Here is a 27,971-nt window from a genome sequence, read left to right as displayed (position 1 = left end):
TGCATATTGTACATGTCCTACATGTACAAAAGAAGAAGAAGAACGAAACAGAAGTTATTCCAGTCGACGTGGCTAGTCATTCTAGCGTGTCAATAAGTGAGTATCAGTGTGAATCAGTCTCTTGGTGCTAACACCGCCTCCACCCTTTCCCAGACAACAAAACGACTGGAGAGACGATGGAGACAACAGATCCACGCAAAGCGGACACCACAGTGACAGGTGCCAGTGTCAAAATGACAACCGTTGGTCAACCGTCCAAAGCTGGTGCCTGTATGAATGAACTGATGCCAACGGAGGAATCCCATACCGGCTTTTCACCGGGACTCCAGAACGCGCCACCCGAGGAAATTCCTGGAACTCCTAGCCCCAAGATGTATAATGTGCAGCACGCATGGTATGTTGGTTTGGCATGGTATCCCTTCTGATTTTATGGGTGTGGGTTCAAAGTGGCTGACTTTTTGCAAGTGATGCTTATGCCACTCTGAACGTTGCAGCCCGTGAAATGCGAAGCGTATCGAGCTTATAACGGATGCATTGATAACGGAAATAGTTGCAAAGGTTCCCAAAATTTATGTGACATTCATTGCACCGTCAGCAACAACAATACATGACATTCTCGTGTAAACGAAAAGAAGCCCCCGCCACAACTTCCGCGGTGCCACGAAAGCAACCGGCGTTTCGGATGTAGTTCCGTATCGGGACCACTGGCTTTTTTAAAGAAAAAATACTAAAAAGATCAAACGCTTTTACGTGAAAGAGGAACTAATTAGTAACGAAATTAAACAGGAATTACCCTCGTATATTGCGTAAAACGTAAAAAAATAAATTTTATCTCCGGTTCCTTGACGGCGATCCGCCATCTTTACTGAAGACCTTTTGATCTAAGTCGAGGCACAGTCTCGACGCCCGCACCGCCTCGTGTGTGCCTGGAAGAGAGCGGCGTCCCCCCCCCCCCCCAGACCGCCCTCCACCCCAATCTGTAGAACCTACAATACATGACATTCTCGTGTAAACAAAAAGAAGCCCCCGCCACAACTTCCGCGGTGCCACGAAGGCATGCAGCATTGTATCTTTCGCTTTCCTGATTTGTTGAAATCAGGAGGCGTACGCTTTTCGTGGCAGTTTGAATTCCCACAAGAAGGCGTATACGATCCTCTCCCTCCTCCAATCAGAAGCGATAACTGCATCAATCGGCACAGTGGTTGGCGCAGGGCCTGTTTGCTGTGAAACGTAATGTCGACTTATCACCGAACTGGACACGGTGAAAATGACATGTATGGGCTTGTTGCACTAAAATTTCGTCCGGCGACCGCAGCGACAACTGGCCTCCTCTAGTGTAGAGCGCCTTTCCTATAGATGATCGTGTCCGGCGTGTTCCCTGCCTTACCGCTGTACCGCGAACATAATCTCTTTTGTGGAAATCCTTGCGCCACGATTTATCAGAGCCGCAGTGTAGGTGATACATGCCTATGTACGGAAAAATCCCCGTCTACACGGCCACACATGGCGCTGGAGAATACGGTTCGGAGTGCCCCCAAACGTCGTGAAACAGGCCCTGCGTGAAACGGCGTGAACAGTTGGCTTTGAACCATGAGACTTTACGTAGGGCTGATGGGAGTGAGGGATTCGGTGGTACACACTCAAGGTCTATGAATACTGTTCAGGTCTATTACCTATCCCTGTTAGACAAAGGCATGAGGTCTCAGAAACTATTGAGGTTGCCGCAGAAATCGTGAGGTTCAGCTTTAACTCCTAGGATTGCTCCGAGACACCATGTATAGAACCCCAAGAAACCATATTATTAGGGTTACACAGGACTTGCTGGGTTCCGGATGGGGGGGGGGGGGTTCTGTCTGAGGTTGTACTTGTGCAACAGGACGCGCATGCGTAAAAACGTGCTACGATTCATTGTACCGTTGTACCAGTTGCGTACACATGTACGAACATACACAGAACGCGAATGCGCAGCATCGACTGTCAGGCTGCGGTTGTCCCATTAGCGACAGCCGTGATTATTCCATCGTTTTACATGGTTTGAAGACGTCGACTACAGCGTTCCCGATTTAAGACTTTCGAGACGATGAAGAAATCCAAATCCTCACCAGGGTGCGGCAGTTGGAAAGCAAAGGTTTGATAAGACGGTGATACGAAGCTTTATGCAGATGATGAGGGTGATCATCCCCAGAGGTGAGAACGGTGAGTCAGTTTCTCAGTGAAACTGCGAACTAAATCTTCAGAATCCGATCTAATTTATGACGTTGCAACGCACGCCTCTCCCCAATTGTTCTTCCAAAGCCATACATGTATTTTTCACTGTGTGGTGCGGAACTTTCATCCAATTAATTTCTACTTTTGAGAGGTGTCACATCACAGTGCGCGCAGTCTGCCACACGTCTGGCAACGTTGCTCTACCCAAATATCATTTTAATCTCCTCGCGATACGCCACAATAGTTTGTCTGCATATGGTAGACGGTGACGTGGAAAGAAACCACGTGGAGAACTATCTCCCGAAAAGAAGGCAGCAATAGGTGGATTATTTGTAGACCAATACAGGTCGACTTCATGGGTCGACGGGTGAACCTTGAAATGTTACCCGATTATTCTGTAAAGGAACCAACGAGGCAGACGCAGGACTAACAAGCGAGAGATGGAAACTGGGAAGACGGCTGACCTATACTGAAGTCACTGGCTTGGGGAAGGTATCGCCATTATGTGATCTGTGCCGCCGCCACCCTGGAGCATTGATAGCGACCCTAGCACGACAACCCAATCTCAATCTAGCGACTTTAACCTATACTTACATGGCGTATAGCCGCTTGCACTCTTCCAACGAAACCTGAGACCAGTAGTGTCCGTGCATTGTTGCTATGATACATATGCCAGTGCTTGTGGTGACGTCATCTCTTCTTTTGCCGATCTGAAACTACAAAATTTTGCGAGCTCTTACGAAAATTCGTCGACTCCGTTTATGTGTGGATACTGCAATGTATGACAATATGTGTTCCCCTCAAATAATGAATTTGCTTTCAGACCACTCGATACTTGAGATAGGTTAACTGTATCGTACCACACGCAGAAAAAGAAAAGGAAAAGTCACGTGATAGCAGGGTGCTCTTTATGTTTTTGGAATCGTCGCACGCATCGGCCCCTTTCGTTGCGATACCCGGTGCGAACCGCACCCTTTGCACCTTCTGTGAGGCTGCTGTCAATAGCATTGCAGGATTGTGATTCCATTGGCATTTATTCAATGTACCTGTTGTTACATTGCAGCTGTTATGATCTCACCCTTTTCGTATTCGACTTTGCAGTGCAAATGAAACGGCACCTCTCGGGGCACAGAGCTTCTACCACGACGTAACTCTCACAACTCTGAGTCCGCCAAGGGAGGACAGTACCGTGCACTTTGATGCACTTACTTCTTTTACCTCCTCTCCTACATTTCAGGTTTGTGTCTTTTTGTTCTTCAGATCATACTACGACTTGTGGAATTGTTTGCATCAATCCCGTTAGGCTTATGAATACGTTGCAACTAGTAGAAAACCTCATCTGTGGTAGATAACAGTCGTGTAACAACAGCAAGTTTCTTGCAAAAACATAGGCTCCGGAGAGACATGCGGTCAAGGGATTTTGTCTGCCAATAACTTTTGCCACATACTGGCAACATTTTTATATAATTTCAATTTCCACAAAGAAAACGTTAGGTTGCCGTGAGAAATTTCGGAGTTCAATTCAAGAAATTCACTTTCCGTCAATTGAAATGAAATAATGAATTGAAATGAAATAAAAATGTACCAATATGTGAAAAAAGTTATTGGCAGAAAAAATCCCTTGTCCGCATGTCTCTCCGGGGCCTAAGTTTTTTACTATGAATTTCTATCATGGTCGGCGGACCACACCGTATAGGAGTAGGTAGTAGATGTATGTTACTTTTCTACTGAGATAAAAGTGCCAAGGTGTGATTGCACTGAGAAAACGGAGTACACTGAGGCAAAACCTGTTGGTAAATTGCGTTATGCAGTGTAATTCAAACCTCGTAGTAGTTATTGGTTGACCTCATAATTTCGCCTATAGCAGTAAAAACCGAGGCTTCGTTTTGGGATCATTTGGTGAAGTGGCTGCGTGGTTGTCCGGCTTAACTGAACAGGTGTTGTACACTGTTAAAAACGTATAAATAAGGTATAATAATGTAGGCAAAGGTATACCTCCTTTATACCTTCTGCGTAACATGTATGCTTTTGGAGGGTATAGAAAAGGTACATGGTGTTGATTTATATATCCAACCCTGTACCAAAGTAATAAAAAGGTATAAAGCAGGGCTAACGTAGCACATTTATGGCTACCTCATCACGACGCGTGTATACCCGGTGTGTACCATGTGTGAGGCATAGATCCCCGAGGCTATGCCTCACACGGTATAGGTGAGGCAGCTTATGCCTTCAGCGTTTTTATAACTTTATGCTTTTTTATACCTTTACTTCCTCAACCTGTTACATCACTTTTTTATGGAACGGTATCATGTAAGTTAAACAGTAATTTATTTAAGAAGCACAGACATCAGTACAGTAGTATTCGAATCCACACATAGTTAATGGTTTCGTAATATCTGTACCTGCAGTCATTAAATCTAGCCGTCCTCACCCGTTGAGTCGCTTGCCAGGCTTAGGCTGCTCGAGTTGCCAGCAGTATATCGGTGTTTCTTGGCCAGTAAATGTCTACCTCTCGATACACATCTGCCAATGCGCTTCCACCGCCAAACTCGTGGAGCTGTCTTGCTCCTTGACACTTTTCTTTCTACTTCCATATTTATTTTTACATGGGGAATACAGCCAGTGTGCACGAGCTTTGCGTCAATACTTTTTTTGCCTTTCGCCTTCAAAGGTGACCTTTCAATTCCCTCTATACTTAAAATTGCTTCAAACTGGCCTTCTTAGCGCTATACTTTGTGTTCCCAAGAGGTGTGAATTCGGTACGTTAGCTAGGGTACAGACTATTTATACCTTTCCGGTAACTATAAAATTTATACCCTAAAAGGTCCCAGTGCCAGGTTCTCTCAGTGCATGTATGCTTCTGTTTCGTGAAGTTGGAATTGTTGCCCAAGGAAGGGTCAAACCAGGAATCAATCAGTGCATCTCGCCCATTCCTTCAATTCCCCATTCCTGTCAACATCAGTACATAAAAAAAAGGAGTTCGACGTCGTATGTATTACATAACTCTTTCCCAAATTGGATATGTACACGATATACCGTTACGCGCTTATCAACACCGAAAAAGTTTCACCGCGGATAACACTAGAGTGCTGCTCATTACCGTTTCCCGCCCTCGTGCATTTTAAATCTGTAGGCCAATATTCTTGGCCCCTAATAAGTGTCCTTTCGAAATTTCGGCGGCTGTATAGTCTTGAGCCTCTTCCCTTTACATTTGGTCATCGCGTCGTTGGTTTTTCTACTTTCCTACATTGGCTTACTCTTGTGTTTGAGTTATATCATTTCGTCGTTCGGATGATCCACCAATTCTGATTGTTCACACCCAGTTTCATTAAAAGTTGACATCTGGACACTCGTATTAGTTTTGCTGCTGTGCCAGCTGAAAATTTGCATGAGTGTCTTGAGGAATCTCTCACGAAATGAGAGAAGTAGCTGAGCCTAAATCAAATAATGATCCTAGCCGTTAGTCCCTAACCTGCAACTTTTGGACCAACGAAATGGAAATTCAAGAAAGTATCCTTGACTGTACAGAGGGAATTTCACCTAACATAGAAACAGGAAATCGTATAAAAAAGTACCTGTCTGAACATTATAGGATCAACGCTCTTCTTTCATGATTTTTTCCATGACTTCTTGAACTTATTACGCGAGAAACTGAATTTTCCCAACTGAACTCCGAAATTTGCCAAGTCATAACTCACGATTTTTTCTGACCGAAACCGAAAGCGCATGCCGGATTTACTCCTGCATGGGTAATAGCTGGAAAAAATGTGCGAGAAACGTCGTTTCGGGAAGTGCAAATAGACAATTTTTGTTGGATGTGGCGCCCTCCTGAATGGCGTCTGCCACTGGCTGAAAACAAATGCACCTGAGGAGGCGCAGCGGCTTCATTCTCATGTCTTGCGTTCCAGCGTCCTACGTGTGTTCACTTTTTGAGTATCCATCTCAGGTTTCGAGCTCTATTTCAGCTGCTTCTCTCTGTACGAAGCATGAGTGTCCGTTTGGTGTATGCAGCGTGACCCTGGAGCTCGCCGAGCAATTCCATGCCAGACCAATAAGCTGTGCACCACTGTTTTGAAGAAGATGACGATTTCTGCTTGTTGAGTGTAATCAGTCATTCTGCATTAAAGCTATTCCTGGTCGTTGCTGGGTCCTTTCCCATATAAGAAGACTCTGTAATGCCGAGACGGCATGCTTTAGAAGTTACGTTTTTCACTAAACTTATTTGTATTTTTATTGAAGAATCAGCGCCTCCCACTCATTCACAAGTTGTGCAGCTTGTAGGTGGTATCGGACAGATACTTGTAAAGAAGAAACTTTTGCGGTTGGTGCACCCGTTCGCGAAGTATTTATCCCCGAGATTTAACTAAAACATCCTGGGTATAGCTCACACAGCTAAAATGTGACAGCCTTTCTGAAAAAAAAAAACGAATGATAGCCCCGACACTCATCATGCCTTTCTGGCGCGGACAACGAAACCTAATTTTATTCACAAATGCCATATCCACAAAAATTCGATTGTGTAAAATTGATTAAGAAGTATAAGCGACGTGGGTTTATGCGGCATGGGATACTTCAAGGTATGAGGCACAAGTCGTGTTGATACGGTACAGCGTGCAGTGTCTGCTTTCTACCTCACGAATCTGCAGCTTCATCATCCCGAAACGGTTCTGTAACTAGTGCCTAACGTTGTTCGCTTCGGTGTAACGCTTGTATACCTCATCCAACGTGTCCCCGCTTCTTTGGAGAGGTACACAAGAGGTACAAAACAGACATCACATTGAGAGTGCAGCTCGGTCTTCTCCTCGACATCTCTCATTTATCTTCTTGTGAGTGCTTGTCACAATTAAAAGAACGAAGTCTGACGTCTCAGAAACAATTTTATCTTTCAGTCACGTGAATCAAGAGACATTCCGAAGAGTGTACATTCACATGCTGGAGAAGAAGCTGCAACGCATTTACCCTGCACATATTCCCAGCAACGAATGGATTTTGCTGACACTGACTGCAATATAATGCTGTCGAATAAAGGCCCTTTTGGCGATGGCGACCCCACTGCCCCCACAGGCTACGACGTGAAACCTTCACCACTGGACCACGTGAGTTTCTGCATTGTTTCTTGTGGTATGCGCAGCTAAGCACAGACCAAGCAGCTCTAGCTCGCTTTTAACTTTGAACTAAAACTTTTAAGACAAATGCATTCGGCGACATGCTGGAAGATTGGCATCCGCATATGTTTATTAATTTAATTTAGCGGGGAGTAGGATAATAGTGCCAAGACTGAATAATACTGTCAAGAACATGGGAACATTAGATGGCATGTCGAAGGGAAGACAACGAATAAATAATATGCAACACGGTGTTTACATGCTATTGAATACGCGTCAGGTAGACGTATCATGATATTGGCTACCTGTCAAGGCACACCGTCCCAGCCAACCACAGTTTCACAGAAAATGTAAGCACAATTCACCAAAAAATTCACTGTTTTAACTCGAATCCGCGCAACGAATCTGCTTTCTAGCTGACTACAACTCCTGTGCCGAGGTGCGGTTTCCCTAAGCCCAGTTAACCCTTGAACCCAGATTAGGCTTTCCCTAACTTAGGTATTAATCGTCAACCCTGTGTCACCAACCTCATGTGACCCTGTTTCACGGGAAATCTCGATGTCCCGCGTTTGCGAACAATGTCGGCAAATAACGCCAAGCTTCAGGAAGTCTAATCTGGGGTCAAGTGTTAACCCGCGTTGCTGAAACAGGGCCAGTCAACAAAGCTGTACGGGGCTTGAGCAGCCAAGAGTGTTGAGTACGTCACCGTGGTAATGATCGCAAGTTTGAGGCATAATTTTTTACTTTAATTTGTTGTCATAATCGTGAGGTTGCCGCGCTACCCCTCTGCACACTCTGAGAAGAATAATATGATAAAAAAAGAGTAAACGGGGAGTAGCTCCCTCTCTTACTTCATTTGCACTCCTCCTGTAAGACGATTAGTCCCTCTTTCTTCCTGCCATGTAACCCCATCACGGCAAACAGATAGGGTAATACCCCTGTCACACGGGCATTTCGATCCTTCTCGAATCCGATCTGCATCGAACTTCCCGAGCACGCTCGAGTTTTGACGCTGCTACACGGCCACTTTCAATGCGCATTGAATGGTTGACCTGTGCAAATGAATAAACGGAACTCATTAATTTCGCGTTTCCTATATAACAGCGATATTAGTGGTAATTTATCGTATACCGATGTGAGCATCATTTGTAGCTTCGCGCGCATGTCCGTCTTAAGTTATGACAGTTCACCGGGGTCGAGGATGCAAATGGCGGCCGTCGAGCCGTCTTGAAATTCTCAATCCTGTTATGGGAACTGTCTTGAGTCAAGCAGGATCAAAGTTCGATCCTGCTTGGAAGCGGCCGTGTAGCACCATCCGATCTGCATTGGGTTCAAGCAGGTTCGGTCGAGCAGGATCGAAAATGCCCGTGTGACAGGGGTATAAGTTGGGGCAAGAAGAGACACGGGGCAAGACGCGACATTTTGTGTTCGACGCCGCCAGTCGCAGATACGCGTTGCTCCATGTGCTTGTAACTTCTGTGTTTCGATTCCGTCCCGGTTCGCACCAAAATAGCGGTTTTTTTTTTGTTCTGGTTTTCGGATCGCTCCGACACCCTGCCGTGGGACCACCCATATTTCTTAGAAGGTACCGCACCCCCTACCTCTTCTACAGTACCATAACACTTCCATTCCTATTTCACGCACAACTTTTCCCATCCCCATCGAGAATGTACTAGCAACGAATTGCTTATAAGCTTTTTTTATCAGAATGCAGTCTTGTATTACGCAGTTGCGGAGCGAATAGCAGGTCCTGACAAGTTTTCGTACAGTGTCAAGCGAGAATGAAGCTGATTTGAATTTACGATCTCGGCAGTGCGAATTAGCGTGTTTTCTTTGTTTGCAGTTCTTCTGACGGCAGAGAGAGAGGGGGGTGCGCTTCACGTTTACCCTTCCCCGGATGCAAACTCGCCTCGCGACGGCTCTTATTGGTTTTGCTTATTAACTGTCTATTTGCTCATTAACTGCTGACAACTCTGCACGACATACCTCTGCATGTACATAGCTTCCATGAAAAAGTTTGTACCCAGAAAAGTAAGAAGATATGTACGACAACCTTCTTAGTAGAACATAGGAACAGGAGGCAAGCAAGCTGGTGTGTACGATCAGATGGCAACATCTTCTCGAGTTTGAGGAGCAACTTCAACACACACAAAACAAGAGCAGCCAGCTGTCGTCGTCCTTTATATGTTCCCTACCTGTGCAAGACCAGACCTTCGTGACCCTTTGCCACCTTGGACTAGTATTATCTAAGGATGGGTCAACCAACCCACGAACACTCGAATCCGCAGGGATCCGAGATTCAAGAATCCGAATCCCAGTGCCCAAAACGGCGAATCGAATCTTTCGAATACACCAACCATGTCTCTTTGTTTCTTTCAACTGGGGGACCCGGACTCCGCCGAAAGCCCAATTGGCCGGCGAGGTCGAGCCCATTAATTTAAAACTTTCAGCTGTGTTACCTTCTCGACCTTTTTTCTTTTTACATTGCTCTGGACTAAAACAATCATGGGAGGAAATCATACATTACAAGTTAAAAAGTAACATGGTTTTGCTTTTGAGTGTTTCTTTGTTTATGGAAAGAATGCAGACTCGAGAGCTTATGTATTTCTTGTAGGCGATGAACAACATATTAAATAAATTTTCTTTAAGAACAAGTAAACGGGTTTGTTCTCTCCTGAAAGCGAACTATTCTTTAATTTGTGTTTCATCAAATTCTGCTTCAAAACACTCTTCAGTAAAGAGTATTTTCTTTCCTTATCTTTTTTTGTTCTAAAACTTTCTTAGAAAAAGATTCCTGGAGTCTCAGAACCTTCCTTGGATTCGTCGTATCTCTAGTATTATCCGAACTCCATGCCAACTTACGTGTCGTCTGACCTTGACTCTGTCCTAGTGCATTGATCTTGTTTTGTCCTCCATCCCTGTGTTGTAAGTTCCTCCTCAAACTCACGAAAACGTTGCCATCTGACAAACTTTCTGTCATGGAGATGACCACAGCTGTACGTGCTGTAAGAGACGGTGTGCTTAATGTTGAGCACTGGACAGTATGCTGGATATGTAGCGAAGTTTGCGGTTTTCCTACACATATCGGTGGTCCTCCCTCTTGCGAGGAAACAGTAGAACAGGGTGAGTAGGGAGTGACGGGCACGCAACTCATTGTATTTGAAGATGTGAATACACATGCACCGCACTTTAATGTACCAGAAAAAGTCTATTGTTAGTGAATTGTCTTCTACATTTATTTCTTCCAGGAACGAATGTTTTCTGAGGAGGAGATGTGTCAGTCACTGAAGTTGCAGGAACAGATGTTTCGAGAACGGCTACTCAAGAAAAACCAGCAGGGTTTGGAAAACCAAAGGCAAATGCGGCAACGCCTGGATATGCAAGACAGAGTCACTCACCGGATTTTTCAAGCCGTGAAGGAGCTCGCCAGGAGATGTGACGATGCTGCCAAGGAGCGAGAGCGCCTAACGTCTGATGTGGCTCAGCTCACCAAGGAAAGAGACGAGGTAGGTGATCATTGTGCATGCAGCGAGAACATCACAAATAACGTCTATACTGTATAACAGCATGCAAGTGTTCGAAAAGGTAGGAAATGGTTTACTTGATGAACAACATTTTACGTGACGATCAAACGTTGGAAGAGTTCCACTATAAGAGGGGGTAGAAGCTTGGTCATGGAGGAAAACCGAGATGAAACACACACACAGCTCATCAGTGCCCCTCAGTTTTCCTTCACGACAAAGTACCAGCTTGCTTGCAACCTATCTCTGCTCCAGGAGCTCTACATGGTTAAGGAACATGAAGAAGGCATGGATGGACAACAAAAGCACAACGTTCAACTGTAGCTAGTTATTCACGACCCCCGTCTTGAGTTAGCCCCCAAATCCGAAGATACAAAGTTGACTTTATTCGCGAACATGCTAAGTGACTTCCGCCTGGCGTTGATTTGTTCGTGGCCTTTTCAATCAGTTTTCTACGCTCCCGGTGATATGGTCTGGCTCAGAAACCTACTCGTCGCGTTGGACGCTCTGAGAAGCTCCTTCCACGATACACAGGCCCTCATAAACTAGTCCGCCGCATATCCGATGTAAACTATAAAGTCGAGCCTTGCGTTTCTCCTCCCGACCGCAGAACACCTGCGGTGCAGACTGCGCACGTCCCCCGCCTTAAACCCTTCCATCAGCCATGAGGACATGGCCTTGCACCAGGGGGGGGGGGGGGGGGGGGGTGAGTAATGTGAGGAGAACGACGTGGCAGACTAAGCGCGGGAAACGCGCGTGCAAATAAACCATTCTTTTGGTCTGCTATCTGTCTGGCGCCAGCTGTCCTCAAGCTCCCTAACATTATGACCACCGTGCTAAAGCGGGAGTCGTGCGTCCTGAGAATCGTAGTCTTCGTGAGGAGCGGGCTCTTACAGGTGATGCAATATTCCTTTAGCGGATGTGAAGAGTCGCGGGATCGTAGCTTACAGGACTGCTGCAATAATAATTCATTAAGACATCGTCCACTTTGTTCCATATGTACTGCTCACTATATGGAAGGCGGATCACGTAGATGACACAGCGGGAATAGGATAAGAAAGGATTACTGTGTATTGTCGGGCAGATCGGCGATTTCTTCTCGGGCTTATGCTGGTATCATTTGGGACAACTCCAATGGCCACGAGAAGAGGACGTCAGGGAACTGAGGCTTCCCTGCTGATATGGTGTGACACAACGTCCAACGTATGGCCACTCTTTTGCGCTGTTGTGGTGGCTGCGGATGTCGGTGCTGTAGAAGATAGCGACGGGCAGTTCTCTCCACGAGATCAACCCGATAACCAGCGGCAGAAAGACGCTCAGTTTGTAAGGTGACACCTGAGAAGACGAAATGCGGGCAGGACTTGCGGAGGGAGGAGAGTAACGCGGATTTTACGATGTCATTTTTCACGATCTTCGTATGATGACTAAAAATGAAGGAGCGGATTCCTGGAGTGCTGCTGGCACAACCAGCTTAGGCGGGAAGGGAGGATGTCAAGTTGAACATCTAGGAACAGTAACACACCAGACGTGGGTTCTTCGAGGGTGCAGTGTAGACCAGGATATCCACATGTTCATCGGATCAATGCCGGTGAGTTGGTGCATTACACATAAAATCATCCAGCTGGCCAGGAAAGACATTTCCACGCAGTTAAACAGCGAAGGATCAATACCCCTTTTCATGGAAATTAATGGAAATTTTTGGTGGCCCTGAATTTCGCACATCGCCCGAGTCAAAGTTTCAGCAAGCTATGCTAGCTTTTCACCTTGAAAGGTGGGGCTATAGCTCTACTGTTCATGATCACTCAAAATGAATACTGGAAATACTCGAAAGCCCGTGGAGGCCCTTCGTTGCCTCCCGTCCGCGCTTTAAGAAGAAGCATCCAAGCCCACCAACGTTCGTCAATATACTTATCTGATATTGAACTCTCTGAGAACTGCAAGAAAAGTCTTAAATAGCGGGCCGGAGTTTGCGCCCAAAATGTTGCTTGACAATGGTTCACATCGTATCCCACATTCATTCAGTTGCGGCAAGTGTGAGGCAAGATAGGCCAAGGGAAAGGGGTGAAGAAAGGTGTTAACGCTGGTGATGGACCCGATGTCCCTGGCTATCTGCCAAACTCAAAATAAGATTCAGGAATACGGCATTGGATAACACACAGACACTTTACTAACACTCTGGTATGATACATACAATGAATGAAAAACTGGAAAAGTATACCTAGCAATTTGGGTGATGAAGGGCCGAATGAGCTAAAGCGAGGATCCAACAGATTAACGACGTATGTTGACGAACGTCGTACAATGAAAGAACTAAGAACAGCACGTGGCGCGCGCTTATAAGCATGTAGCGGCGCCACTGCTGGCTCATGACGATGACGGTGAGGCCGAATTGAACAGTGGTTGGCTCTCACACAAGGGTTCCGTGCGACGATCGTCAGCGCGTCATCGGCTCTTGCGTCAACTCAGTATGCCAAGAACGCCTCGTCTATGACGGCGACAGGTTCCATGTTCGTTCCTTCAATGAGCTTCAGGTCAAAAACGCATTCCTCCTAGAGTCTGATAACGAGGGGTTCTTGATGTGCCAGACAAGAGCATGTCTCGAGATAGAGCCTTGGGGGCCATCAAAAGAACGTCGCCTGCGGGGAAAAAAAATCGCCACGCTCGCTTGTCGCAAAAAAAAAAAAAAAAAAAAAGTCGCTGCGTGCCGCGGACCAGGGCTGGGCACGATAGTTCAAAAAGTATATTCGATACCGATACTCGATACCATCAAAAATTGTATTTCCGATACCGATACAAGATACAGAACCGAAATTGATTTCCGATACAGATACTCGATACTGTGTCGTACTCACTGTGTCGATACTCGATACTGTGTCGTCGATACTTCGATCCATCACTGAAATTCCGAATATAATAAAGCTGGCGTTATGATTAGCGAAGTTTACATCACTGAAATTCCAATATAATAAACCTGGCAATATGAGTAGGGAAGTTAAAAAAAAATATCCGCTATTTCTGGAACCTTTAGTGTATTTTCATAGCGCACTCTTTCTGAAAGGGCTTAAACGTATCCGACTGCACGGGTTTAATGAAGCTGCACTGTGAAGTACACATGGACTGAAGCCATGTGTACGTTGAAACGATCGCTTCCATAAGCAGCCTAGCTAAAAACAATTCTTGAAGATAATGTTCATCATGCGTACAGTTTTGTGAGCACTTGACTATACAGATGGCACACCGGAGTTCGTCAGCCATAGCTGATACTTGATTTTCTCCACCGAAAGATGGCCGTTGTGAATTGTGAACTGTAGAACGGGTTACAGTGCTCAAGCCAAGCCGGCGGCTATTCTTTCGGCATGACAGACGTGGAATCCACACTTCAAGTTAAGTGGACATGCTCTTGCACACAGAGCAGGGGGACATCGGGCAGCGCAGTTACAGAAGCCGTGACGTTGGTCCTCTGTAAGGCCGCTGTGGATGACGCCGAGCATTTTCGGCGCGCCCACCGTAGAAAGAGACGGAAGAGATTTTTCTGGAACCAACTGGAAGCCGCTGCGCGCCCGCGTCCGAGAGCACGGGACAGGGCCTCCTCTCCCGGCGACCTTGACGATGGAGCGCGCGCGCGGACGTAAGCCTCGAGCGAATTTATGGTCGACATGCCTACGCCGCTGCGGCCTGGCTTGTACTACCGCATGAGCGAGTGCCGCCGACCCAAAGTATCACAACAGCCTCACTCTTGGCGTCTTTTTTTATTATCGGGTATCGTTAAAATACACGATACACTAAAAATGTATTTTCGATACCGATACTCCGATACTCCCATTTTCTGCATGTGATACCTAATACCGATACACAAAATTTATCGAAGATAAATGCATCTTCGATACTGCCCATGACTGCCGCGGACCAAGTCGCCAACAGTGTCAAAAAAAGAAAAAAAACTATCTCCCTCCTGCTTTCGCTGCATCGTGTCGGGACGTTCTCAGTGGCAGAAACGACTAGAATCAATCAAAGTACAGACACAGACAAAGAAGAAAAAACAAGCAGGAACGGGATGAACTGCGAGTCCTCACTACCCCAACTAAAGAATCTCATTGAGAAACAACTATACTGGCAGACAAGTTAAGAGCTGCAGTTCAACTCCACTCACAATTCTGATACCGTTCGTCATTGCCTTGCGCGTTGCTATTACACTCCGTATCAAAATATATTACGCACTTCCATTATACTACTCGTTCCACACTGGTCACATTTCAAGCGAAATCAAGTGTCGCTGACGACGTACATCAAGAAGGAGTGCGTGTTTATGAAGAAACCCCATTAGATATTTGCGGTAAGAAAACACGTGACTTAGCCTCCCCGTGTCCGATCATGCGCCACATTCTCTGGAGCCCCACAATCAATGAACGATGAATAATGAACTACAACCTGGGCTCGCGGAGATGTAAACGTGTGCCTGTAACACTTAAGTTGTCTCTGAGTATAGGAATATTTATACAGAAACATATTTCCTCTCTCCAGTTCGACTAGACCTTCCGAGTCAACAATTCCTTTGAATGTGTTCAACACCTGTCCTGTCATCATGGGTTAAACGTGCAGCCATTTTCTCTAGCCGTTGCAGAGCTATACTTCTCAGTGAACGTCAAGATACTGCGGGAAAAAGTTTAAGTTTGTATTCTCGAACTTTACCCTGTAAAATTCCTGAATGAATGAGAACTGTCGCTATCCACTTTCATGACTGTCTTTTTGGATTTCGAATTCCTGATTATCAACTTGGAAGGAAAGCTGTACAGCTGTGTGTGCCCCAGTCCTCAGCGAAATATATCTTGTGGCAGTCGACAGATCCATCAGCAAAGGAATTGATGCCTGGCACAACAAGGACCTGATCAAGTTCTTCAGGTACCGGATGATACCTGATTATCTACGATCGTCTCCTTAGAAGAACGAATATCGTCTCCACATTCAAAAAATTACGGCAGAAATCGCTGTGCAGATTGTCATTGAAATGCGATAGCGTTTAAGAGCTCATCGCTGGCATTCTTCGACGATTGACAGTAGAGGCCTGTGAAGACTGAAGTAGCCGACGTACTTGGCCACCACTAGCTTGTCTATGGCCCTGACGAAGACACAATCTATAACACTTTGCTTACAGGTTGTGGTTGTGAAACTCACATGCTCATGTCAATAACTGAAGGCTACTAACGAAAACTTTTATGCGTGTCGTTCGGGCGTGGGCTTACGCATGTCGGTTAGGTTCGATAAATGGATTTCGACGCGGAGACTAGTGGAAGGTGTCCTTATAACCACGACGACCAGTTGTTCCGGGGCTTCCTAACGTACATATTGAAGTCTCCCATGACAGTCATGGGCATGTTGTGTTCCTTAAAGGGGTTGGGACACTTTCATAGATGTGGTTTATTACATCATGGACGTATGGTAGTACACGTTAGAATAGTGAGGCAAAAGGAATTAGTCTTCTACGTGTCGTATTTAGTGAGATACAAGCCCTTGAACGCACTCCCGAGCAAAGCACAGACGTCACAGAAGCTCAGAGTTGCGTCCTTTCCCATTGGCAGCCGTAAGCACGTGACTTCTCGTGCGCTGCCTCACTGGTGACGGGGAGGGCTGTGATGTCAGAGGTTTCGGTATTCGCGGAGCCCTTTTTTCTCCGCTTCTGTTACCCTCTTCGCTGTGACACTTTGACTGCAGGTTCACAACAGTATTTTACGTTTATCTGGGATAATCTGGGATGACCTGTCGCAACCCCTTTATTTGTTTTGTATGAAGGTGTTGCTTGCAGAGTAATTGAAGAGCCTGACTAGAAGGAACTTCTTGATCTTGCCTTTAGGTGATCCCGGCGTAGTGTATGCGTCTTACATCTGTCTTGCATCGGCCACTTAGCTTATGGCATTTTGATCTGAAGTCTCCCTCGTAGTTCCTCCGCCGACAACTGCTTGCGCCGGCGTGTGTGGTGTCGGAACTTTCATGTGACATCTGAAAGCGCGCCCTCTTCCATGGCGGTTTTATACCTGCGCTTGAACGCGTATGGGGAACTCCATCTCAAAATCACACGCCGACCTGTCTGACCACAATCGTTGCCATAAAGGAACACAGCAGCGTGCAAGATTACGAAAAGCGAATATGTTACTTGCAATTCCGACGTGTTTGAGCTCTGTACTGTCCGTTGCCGGCTATGAGCAATGCTGCTGTTGTGAATAGACTACTTCTTCAGCTTCGTCTTGTCTCTTCTTTATCCCTGTGCTTCATGCTGCTGCGACATACCCTCAACAAAACGCAGTGGGTTCGCTCATAAGTGCTATCGCATTTCAGGACACAGTCATGAACTACAGTTCACCCTTGAAGAACACACGTCTGGCGTGCTACAGTCCCCAGATATTAAATTTTAGATTCTCCCTTCCGGCCTATGGTAGTCGTGCGGGAGCGCTTCAGGAAACCCTCCTTCATTTTTCCAGTCTTGACCCAATGACTGTAAAAAATTGGGATTGGAAAATCTGCGTTACTGTCTTCCCCCCGTAAGTCCCGCCAGCATTTCGTCTCGTCAGGTGTCACCATCTAAATTGAGCGTCTCTCTCCCGCCGGCTTCAAGGCTTAACTCATCGAGAGAACCACCCGCCGCCTGCAACAACCTCTGCATCCACCACAACAACAGCGCATAAGAATGCCCAATCCGTACGCACATGGTGTGACGTGCCACATCACGAAAGAAGCGTCAAAGTTATGTGACGTCCTCTTCAGGTGGCCTTCGAAGTTGTCCCAAATGATTGCAGCACTGAACAATCCTGAGAGCAAGTTACCGATCTACCCGACCAATCATAGAAATCATTTCGTACCGCGCTCCCACACTGTCATCTACGCAATATTCCTTCAGTGCACATGCAGTACACATGACAAATGGGCGACGTCTTGATGATTGGTTATGGCAGCGGTCCTGTAGGCTATGATCCGGAGATTCGTCATGTCCGCTGAAAGAACATTACACCACCTGTAACAACAGTTCCCCGCTCTTCACGAAGACTACGGTTCCGAGGATGCACGGCTCCCGCATTGGTAGAGAGTTCATAGAATCATTTCACATTGAAGAGGTCACGAATAATGTGAGCCATAAGTCACTGAGCCTGTACGTCAATGAGGTAAACTTTTTGTATTCGGATTTGGGGGGCTAAATCTTAGTTGCAGTTGAACGCTGTGTCTGTGTTGTCCGTCCGTATTTCCTCCACGTTCCTTAATTATGCACCCGCTTAACCAACAAGCTCTTTTGTACTCTCGTCACTCCAGAAGTCTGGTGCAGGACATATCCATTATCTCTGCTTGTGAGAGTTTGTGGGAAACTATAGGATTGCATAAGTAACCCTACCGGAGTTTAGAAGTGAACAATATTATTTTACCAGTTCAAAAAGGGGGGAAAAAGTTCAGTTGTGTTGTCTTCCTCATTCATGTTTGCTTCAAATTTCAGCTGGTGGAAGACTTGAGAGAAGTTGAAGCCGCTTTTTCGCAACTTCACAGCAGATATGAACACGCGAAGGATGCAATTGGCAAAATGAAGGAGGTATTGCTTTTGAACATCCCAATATAGATGTCAATTTTGGATCTGCTCTTCGTGTTGCGTTATTAGAAGTCTCCCCGTCTTTTCTTGAACAGAATGAATCTCTTTTGAAGAACCAATTGACAGAAGTTCAGACAATGTTGGCCAGAAGGAACAAGATGCTGAGCACACTCAAGACCAACGTTGAGGAATCCACTGGAGCGTATGAACTGTTCCTTTTTTTCCCTTTGTGGTCATTTTAAAGGAGCTTCGAAGGCACATCCAACATACATTCGTTTTTTTATTTTATTTTTTTTTTACTGCCTGGCATGAACGTACTAAATTCTACAACTATCATACAAAATATGTCCGCTAGGAAGCGCGCATTTCCTGAGTACATTAGTTCAGAGGGTACGGGCCAGATGTCTCTCAGCTCCTCCTGGCATGTGTTGAAGTCAGATCACCAGAGCATTTTGATTAAGTGCCGAGAATGTTCTGCAGGGGTGCGTGATCAAGGGTCAACAACCCTGCCTCTTGCGTGGGGCGGGTGACACGAAATACAACCGACAAACGAATGGGGAAAAAAAAAGGAGCGTCTCACTATTGTGCGGACGACGTAGCGTCACAGACTGACAGCCGAAGGGAGACTCTATGGAGGACCATCTGTATTGATAGCGAGTATGATCATCCATTCATTCTCACGTTTCTTACCCACAAATCAATTAAACTAGACGATTTCAGAAAATCCCAGTGCTCCTTGCGCAAGCGTTGCATCATGGGAGATTATTCGAATGAGGAAGGGAGAACGTTTCCTTCACGTTTCGTTTTGCCTCTTCTGACTCCTCGTGCACAATCGGCAGGGAGATAAGGAACTGAAACATATTGGAGACGTTCTCCTCCTTTTTTGCCAGCAAGTTTCCATAATTGAAAGCGGCGCTAAATTCTCTGGGGTTGTCTGAAGTGGACTATTGCATAGTTATCGGCCTCCTCATGCGATGTCACCCAATTTAACTCCAGTAGTTTCCCCAGAATCGACCTCTTGAGAGGGCGCTGAGATTGCAAGGAAGGGAGGTTGATGTTTGTGGACAAATGTTTATCGGTATACGTGTTACCAGCCAAGCTATACTGGGAAATCTTAGAAAGTTCAGGAGGAGGTGCTGTTGCAAGAATCACAGGGGGTGTAGGAAAAATATTTGTTTAGCGTCGCAGTTGGTGCCCCGCACGTTTGGGTGCATTCCATCTGTAGCCTATAGGCCGATACAACAGGAGGCACCACCAATGTCCAACCATAACAGTGAAGCACAATCTGCCTATCCAGCGCGAGGTCAGCACCACCAACCCCGAACTACACCCCTGTGGACGAGCGACCGGCAAATGTGGTTCGTACTTGTGCAAGCGAAGTTCACCAAGCGGCACATTACAAACGAAAAAGTTGATCCTATATCTCTGACGGACGCTGAGGGTTCTAAACTTACTGGTGGTGACTGCGCAGTTGCCTTCAACGAGGCCTTCGCTTGTGTTTTTACAAAAGAGGTAGCTCTGGGTTTTTCGGATGCTACCATGTCGCGGCCCATCAATGTTCTGATGGATAGAATTGTGGCCACCGAGGTAGGGATAATGACAATTATTGTGAAACTGAAGTTATCGCCTTCATGTGGGATTGATCTTATTAACGCTAAAGTTCTTAAAAATACCAAGCAAACATCTTCATTATACCTGTGTGCCATTTTCACACAGTCCCTTGATGAGAGCGCGGTTCCAAGTGACTGGCTTCTGGTGAAGGTTATTCCCGTATTTAAGAGCGGGGCAGGTCATCACCTCTCAACTATCGACCAATCTCTTTAACCGGCATATGCTGTCGAATTCTTGAAAATTTATTCGACTATATCTTATCATTTGGAAACTAACAATTTCTTCTTCCGTTATCAGCACGGCTTTTGTAAAGGGCTGTCCTGCGAAACTCAGCATCATTTCTCTTCGATATCACATCTCATATGGATCATCCTATGCAAACTAATGCAATTTTTCTGGACTTCAGAAAAGCATTCGGTTCTGTGTCTCATGCGGGCCTTCTTCACAAACTCTCTCTGCTTAATCTTTACCCTGATGTCATCCGTTCGATCCAGAGTTTCCTCTTCCAGACCTCTGCTTTTCCTTATCTTCATTAACGATCTCTCTAATTCTTTAACATCTTCTATCAGGCTCTTTGCAGACGACTATGTCATCTATAGGCCTATACGCCTTCCTTCTGACCAGTTGGCCCTTCAGCAGGACCTCAACTCTATTTTTGCTTCGCTGCTGCCGCTAAATACTTCAGAGCGTCGGCACCTCCCCTTTTCCAGGTCCAGGTCTACTTTAGCCCATCAATACTACATTGGTACTTCTCCCGTCTCTTTGTCCAACTCTTACAAATACTTGGGCCTTAACCTATCTTTTCGTCTCTCTTGGTCTGACCATATCCAAGCTATAGTTAATGACGCAAATCGGGCCTTAGGATTTCTTCGTCGTACTTTAAAATCAGCACCAGCCGCTGTCAGGTGTCTTGCGTATCAGACATTAGTTGGGCCCAAACTAGAATACGCATCCAGCATCTGGGACCCTCATCATGCTAATCATATCAGTCTTCTCGAATATGTTCAAAATCGCGCCACCAAAATCACTTCACTTAAGTCATCCCTTGGCCTACCTTTACTCTCATCACGTAGGAAATGCTCCCGCTTACGTCTTTTTGACAAACTCTCGTCTGCTTCTTCCATTCGTCCTCATTGCATACGCCCTGCTAACTACACCTCATCGAGGCTAGATCATTCCTCTAAAGTAGAGCCCATCCGTTGTCACAATTCCTACTTCATGTACTCGTTTATCCCCAAGCTATATCCGACTGGAACGTCCTGCCGCAGTCACTCGTATCTATCACTAATCCTGCCTGATTTCGTCGTAATCTTGCTCGATTTCTTGAATGTTAAAGTATTTGAGGTTTTGTCACAAAATAAATAAATAAAAAAAAGCAGAAGTTCTACCACGTCACCGCATCCCTACCATCCTACACAATAGTCGAAGTTCGTGACGTCGTTGTCAACCAGCGGCAACAAAACCCTATGACAAACTCAAAGAACCGCCCATCAGACGACCCTCCCAGTCTCAGTTGCTCAAGACCAAAGACCTCGACGACCGCACTCCAGCACAATTTCTTGATTTATATATGATGCCTCCGGCAATTGTTCCTGTAGAGACTATCTTCAACTATGCAAACGATTCTCTCGGCATCGCACCGGTATCATCGCGAGCTGTCCAAACTGACTGACAAAACCATAGAACCCAGTCCGCCTGTGAGAAACACCGCCTCACTTTTCCCAACGCCATGTATGTTTTTACTTGCTGTACCACTTGTGCAATGCTACACGAAGAAGTCCAGCGCTTATCGTAGTTTCCACCATTTGAGCAAGTTCAAGCCACAAAGAACACGTTTCTCCCTGTTACCATGTACTCCAAGACTGGATCGAATGTCTCAGGCAACAAGTTGTTGCAGCGTCCTGTTGTTCTTGACTTGGTGCTATAGGCCGTCGCTCTCGGCGGGCACATTTATCTCGATCGACACTGCAGTCCCCGTATACCATTCCACCAGCTTTGCTGTATCGTGTCCAGGTCGCGACAAAAGTTTACGGAACAGGAGCGCGGTGTATCTCTTCCTTGGTGCGACACCCTGCCGGCGAGTGGAAGTTACTCATTCACTGAGGTGAGCGAGCGCGCTGGTAGCGACACACCGCCGTAGTTTCGGTACAGCTTGAATATGCTCGAAAGGTGATTTCAATTGGGGTCGTTCCCGGCGCATTCCTTCACCCCTGTGAACGAGTGAAGAAGCCCGCTTGCTGCTAGGGTGTCGCACCGATGAGAAAATACACAGCTCGCGTGTTCCGTAAACTCTTGTCCGGACCTGTACGTTTTGGAAAGGCCGCAACAAAGTACAGGGAACCCGGGAATTTTCAGCGAAATGCTACTAAAAGCGACCACCGTTTGCTCATCTCAGCGAAGGTCGCCTGTTCTTGACTCTTCACTTGTTAACGAATGGCGTTTAGTCAGTACTGGTGCCGGCCATAGCTCGTCATTTCGGGCCTCGAAACTCATGATCACAATCACCTGATAAGGCGTGAGTTCTGGCCCGGCTAAGAACTCACGTGAAGGTCGACATGGCGTTGGGTGCCTCAATACTAGCTCCTTCTGCATAGGGTGAAGACAACCGCGTCGTCTGCTAGGAATATCCGTCATATTGACTCCCACACACACCTCGTGATAAGCTCACAAAAGCATAGCGGTACGCTAGGCGTACACACTGCGTTTTAGAGTTGAGTAAATTCGTAGCAAAGGAGGTTTGAAAATGTTTCGGCAATCGGTACACAGCATTCATGCATGCTAAGCGTGGGAGTCAATATGGCGGCTTGGCGGCATTCGCTTCTACATAGGGTGACTCCACCCTACACAGAGGGAGCCTAGCATTCAGGCAACGTAACCGCACCGGTGAGGGCGATCATGCAGCATATTAGAGCACTCACCGGATAATATCACACTTGTAAACAGAGCAGGTTTGATATATGCTGAGTGCGCTAATACGCGGCAGATCGAGCTCACCGATACGCGATGTTGATCTTCACGTGAGTTCGTAGGCGCAGCTAACTCCCTCCTTATCAGATGATTCTGATAGAGTTTCGAGGACCGAAATGCCGAGCCATGGTGCTGACGTGAGCATAATCCCAGAGTCATATATGGATCGTCGTTGCTTTCACCTACGCCCTTTCTTTCTGGCGGCTAAGAAGACACTCATTTCGACCTAAGGAGAACGCTCGATAACACTTGCCCTCGAACTTCGCCGCATCTTTCGTTCGGCGTTTCTCATCTCCTACGTGACTCGCCCCATAAGGTACATTCACCGCCGTTGTGATCTTCTCGTCGGCGTGTGTCTCAAAAGATGTATTGATGCTATACCGACGTTAACCATGATCAGAATACCGACCATCCTAAAGCTTAGAATTACCTCAGGTCGGGGTTCCAATTTTCGTACGCGGCAATCCGTAATGACTTTGCTGCGGTGTCATCATCTTACGATGCCTTATTGGTGAAGCACATCTAGAAGGATCGTCCAAGGTTGACCAATACTTTTGTTTCTTAAAATACATTGGAAAATTCGGGAAACATCGAATCACGTCAGTTTATCAAAGCATTCATCATGCACATCTAGACACTGCTGCCATCGCATCGGTAACTCTCTCGTGCCTTTGGCGTGTGTTGTTTCATTTGGAATTCCTCCATGTAGAACAGGGCACGAGCGTGAATTTAGCAGCCCGACCTGGCCCGTACCCGGAGCTACGGAGTCTCACCCGTTCCAAGCCTGACCCGGCTTACGAAAACTCAGCCCGGCCCGGCCCGTACCAGACCTCACCAAGGCTTCCCCAACACTTGCCCGACCGAAACTCAGCCCGGCCAGTAGCTGCATAGGCAGATTTGTAATGCGACCGTCCAACAGGCCCGGTCCCTGCGACTCACAGTACAGTAGTAGAGACTCATAGTACAGCGTAAAAAACACATGCGCGTACCTGAATCGCGCAAGCACAGGTTTTGATTCGGTTCGTGTTTGTAGCAACACACTGGCGTCTAGTCTTGCGCGCTTATCAGCGGTGTACACCACAGCGAGGGCGCGATACTCAAGCTGGTGCAAAGTAAAGAATAACGTACCGTTGCAAATCGAATGTTGATGGTTAAATAATGTGAAAGGATGGCTCACAAAAGCTCGGCCAGGCTCAGGCCCGAGAAACCTTGAACTCGACCCGAGCCCGCAGTCAAAACGTCTTAAATACCCGTTTTCTGCCACCTGGCCGGGCGGGGCTTTCGGGCCAGCCGGGCCCTTTGCTGTGCTCGATTGCAAGGTTCGTCCATAAACCATCTCTACTCTTTATTTTTGTACATGATCTACCCGCTGGTTTATCATCCCGCGTGAGATTATTTGCTGACGATTGCATTGCTTACTGTACTATACCTATGTAATAATTCAGACCCTCAGGCCCTTCAGGCCTATCTAGTTGTGACTTTAGCTTGGTGTTCAACGTGAAAAGCCTGAGACTTTGCCACAAATAGAGGGACAGGAAAAACACACGACCTTGGTTTTTCGCATCACGAGTTTATTCATGAGCTGGCCCGCATATCCCATACTCAGACCTTCAGCAATGTAAAACTGCTTCATCCCGGAATTTGTGGTCATGAAATCACTGATTCATCCCAAGTTTACATGTCGGTACCTCATTTATTTTCATTTAGTTATTTGACGTTATGGCCTCTCCGTTAGTTAAGGTCCTAACTGGCCATTACCGTATGGCCAAATAAATGAATAAATACTACAAAACATACCGTCATGTCAACTCATGCCCTCCATATTGACAGATTATTCCTTGGAGTTGGAGTTGGACGGACTAAAAATACTACGGAGAGGAGATTATTCCTTGTTGTGATCAGGAACCCTACGGTTTTATAACCTGCATTTTTCTGATGTGAGGAGGAGCAGGAACCTCTCGGTAGAGCGACAGATTGTATTATTTTGTACTGTTACGTTTTCTATGGTAGTGTTAACTTCGCTTGTGCCGAACAGCAGATTACTACGTGCTGTGGTTGTTACATTTAATTATCTTCGAGGGTCCATGGTAGTGACCACACTACTATAGCGTCGCGATTGTGTAAGAAATTTTGTCTCATCAAATAAGAAAAAATCTCTCTAATGCTGTATTTCTGTGACTATATAGGGCAAACAAAGAAATCGAGGGTTCCAGGAAAAAAATGAACGCAGAAAACACCGTGCTGAAGGGTCAGTTGAAAAAAGCCGAGATGAAGATAAACAGCCTGGAGAAACATCTGGAGCAGAAGGTATCCATATTATTTATTCAGATTCCAGAACTGTGTCACCTGACTTTATAATTTAAGTTACTAACAAGTGCAAGCTCTAATAGTGCTAAGCCGTTCTTTTTTCTTCTTCATTGTCTTCACTGAACTCTAAGCTTTTTTGTTTCATTTGAACTAGCATTTTTTGCACCTTACATATAATATTGCAAAGGATTCTGAGGCAAGGAAAACTATATCTCTCAGAAACAAGTAATCCTCGAGAACATCACCGTGATAAAGCGTATCAAGCAAATGAAGTTTATCATAAAGCAATATCACGTTCGATAAAACTGCACTAGGGTAGCCCCTGAACCAGCAGAGTGCGGAGGGCCCCACAACGGTGGCACTCAGAGCAAGGGCATTATCGAGCATCATGGCGGCATTCGTAGAGACAGAGACACCTGGTGGTTCGCGTGTAGTTGGATGAGTCCTCATTTTTTGCTATGCCATTTCGATTAGCGTGTAGCGCACACTAATGTTGCGTAGCAATATGTGATGCCAACGCAAATATGAACGCGGCGGACGTTATTGTGGACGTCAAAAATGATCGACTAACAATGGCACAAGCGCAGCTAAAGTACGTAATGAATTGTGAGAGCCCTTTTGTGATAATAATCTCTACAAGGTTGCTGCTTCCCACTTATTCTCATGAATTTTCACGGGGAGTTCGTCGCCATCGCTGTCCGATGAGCTGAAAGGAAACTCCTACTCCAAGTAGCACATAGTTACGTATTGATGTCATAATGTACGCTGCTGCCGCCTGTCGTAATGCTCCTTGGGATTTCCTCGGTGCGCATTTTGGCAACTCGGCGGCGTGCCGAGCGTGTGTACCTCGTTAATCGAAGACATCTGGTGCTATAGTAGTGCAAGTAGTGCTATAATAGTGCAAGATGCTATAGTAGACCCTATGAGAGCCTTGCTTACCTTTTGCTGCTGGCTTTCAGTGATGTATGGTCAGTGGCACCAGTGCAGCCTGAGTGACCACTCCCAAGCTGTTAATCGTACAGTGCCGAGGTGAATGCAGCCTTGGACAGTGGCTTCTAGTTTTGGATTTTTGTCAAGCCTCGGTCGATGGGTGTAACGGTCCAGGGATGTTCACATGTATGACATGGAAATGGTACATTCATTGATAATATGGCTTTCACAAATAACTGGAAAGTCCGGGACACATAAAACTCCCTAGCGGTCATGAAATCCAGTCCGGGTGGCGATGAAACTTCCCAGCCATCATCCCGCAATAAAGTTGTTGTTGTTGTTGTTGTTGTTGGACAACCCGGGAAATGTATGCACAAATTCGCCAGAGATTCGGGCTGCCAATCGTTTCCGAACCGAAGATATCCCAGTAGTGCCTAAGTTAACCTTGAGCCACTTGCGTGTGGTTTTGTACAATTCCGCAAATCCACCACCTCAACCGTTGTAGGATTGCTTTGGTGAAGTGCCAGACTTGATTCTACCTCACTTTCTTCCTCTCAGACGGAAGAGAACTCCCAGCTGACACAGATGTACGATGACCTGCTCAGCAAGGTTCAGCAAAACTGAAATCTGCGTGCTGGCTTCCACTCCTGCGAGGCTTGAAAGAGTTTCTGGCTTCTTGTATCGTGACAAATAATACTCTTGGGCCATTTCATTTCGTTATACTTATTTTTGCTTGAATATGAGGTATACGTCTGAGTTGACGTCGAATTGCTACTACATCACTAAAAAAATCTATGCAAAAGCACCTAGTGATTTGTGTCATTACTGTCTAAATATTGCATAAAATGTGCTACCCCTGGATGGAAATTGTTTTCGGATATTTCAGAGATAAGGAAGGCAGTTGCGTAGCCAGATGCCCCGAACTCTTCCCCTCTTTGATAGTACATTAGAGACAGCGGCCTCCACATAATCACAGCGGCCTCCACCCTTAAGTCCGCCTCCACTTGTAAAGTTCCCATATAACCTCTCCTAAAACATTGTTCTGGCTATGCTACTGTAAGAAGGTACTTGACAATAAGAACTGGTTATTGCATAAAAAACGAATACAGGGAATAATGAAAAAATGAAGTAAAAAGTAAGAAAAAATGTAAGCTACTAACGAATTTTCTAGTTGCTGAACTCGCCGAGTTACTTTGTGAAAGTAACGATTTATTGGACGTTACTGCTTACTATCAAATTTGAATGTGAATTGAGCACCGATCTTGAACAGGACGAAGGAAGCCGTACCACCAGTACAAAAGGTTTCTTATTGTGTGACACATCTATATTGCTTCTAGTACTTCTGTAATAATAAAAAGAAACATATTGCTGTGGGATGCAACCTGCATTGGTAGAGTGACCACACCAACTATAATATAGTTGGTGTGGTCACACTACCAACATGTTATACAGTTACTATATACAAGAGGGGCAAAGAGTAAGTTGTCACTTCAGGGCCACAGTATGGGTTATGGCAGACAGCTTGTTGGTAACAGAAACATGATAAACACCAATTTAGGATAACACGGTTTGCACATGAAAAAAATGTTAACAAATTGTGAAAAAATAATATATCAACACGATGCCTTTTTCTATAGATTGCCTTTCTTGCTTTGAAACCTGTTGATATAGATACCCGAAGTATTTTTAAAACAAATGAACACAGCATACAAGATTGTACTTCTTGCACTTCTTGAGCTTGAGGGAAACGAAGTAGAC

At 45.9% G+C, this 27,971-nt stretch overlaps 1 protein-coding gene across 1 annotated transcript; it reads left to right on the top strand.

The window, feature by feature from the left end:
• LOC135368284 (transforming acidic coiled-coil-containing protein 3-like) lies at positions 1 to 26,925 on the top strand. Its single transcript, XM_064601463.1, has 9 exons — positions 1 to 96; positions 154 to 394; positions 3,310 to 3,445; positions 7,098 to 7,304; positions 10,562 to 10,819; positions 18,309 to 18,401; positions 18,494 to 18,600; positions 25,163 to 25,283; positions 26,772 to 26,925. Exons 2-9 carry the CDS (start codon positions 177 to 179, stop codon positions 26,835 to 26,837), a joined length of 1,206 nt encoding a protein of 401 aa, XP_064457533.1. The 5' UTR covers positions 1 to 96; positions 154 to 176; the 3' UTR covers positions 26,838 to 26,925.
• Positions 26,926 to 27,971: the final 1,046 nt, after the last annotated feature.

The sequence above is a fragment of the Ornithodoros turicata genome, chromosome 1 (genome assembly GCF_037126465.1).
Source record: "Ornithodoros turicata isolate Travis chromosome 1, ASM3712646v1, whole genome shotgun sequence".
Taxonomy (NCBI): Eukaryota; Metazoa; Arthropoda; class Arachnida; order Ixodida; family Argasidae; genus Ornithodoros; species Ornithodoros turicata.
Note: the sequence above shows the minus strand (reverse complement) of the source record. Positions and strands in the feature narration are given on the sequence as shown.

What these genes read in the sequence shown, in the direction of transcription:
- LOC135368284 (XM_064601463.1), top strand. Translation starts at nt 177, where the DNA reads ATGGAGACAACAGATCCACGCAAAGCGGACACCACAGTGACAGGTGCC. An exon ending in CCTCCTCTCCTACATTTCAG is followed by an intron (nt 3,446 to 7,097) that starts GTTTGTGTCTTT and finishes TTTATCTTTCAG; the next exon opens with TCACGTGAATCAAGAGACAT. An exon ending in AGAAACATCTGGAGCAGAAG is followed by an intron (nt 25,284 to 26,771) that starts GTATCCATATTA and finishes TCTTCCTCTCAG; the next exon opens with ACGGAAGAGAACTCCCAGCT.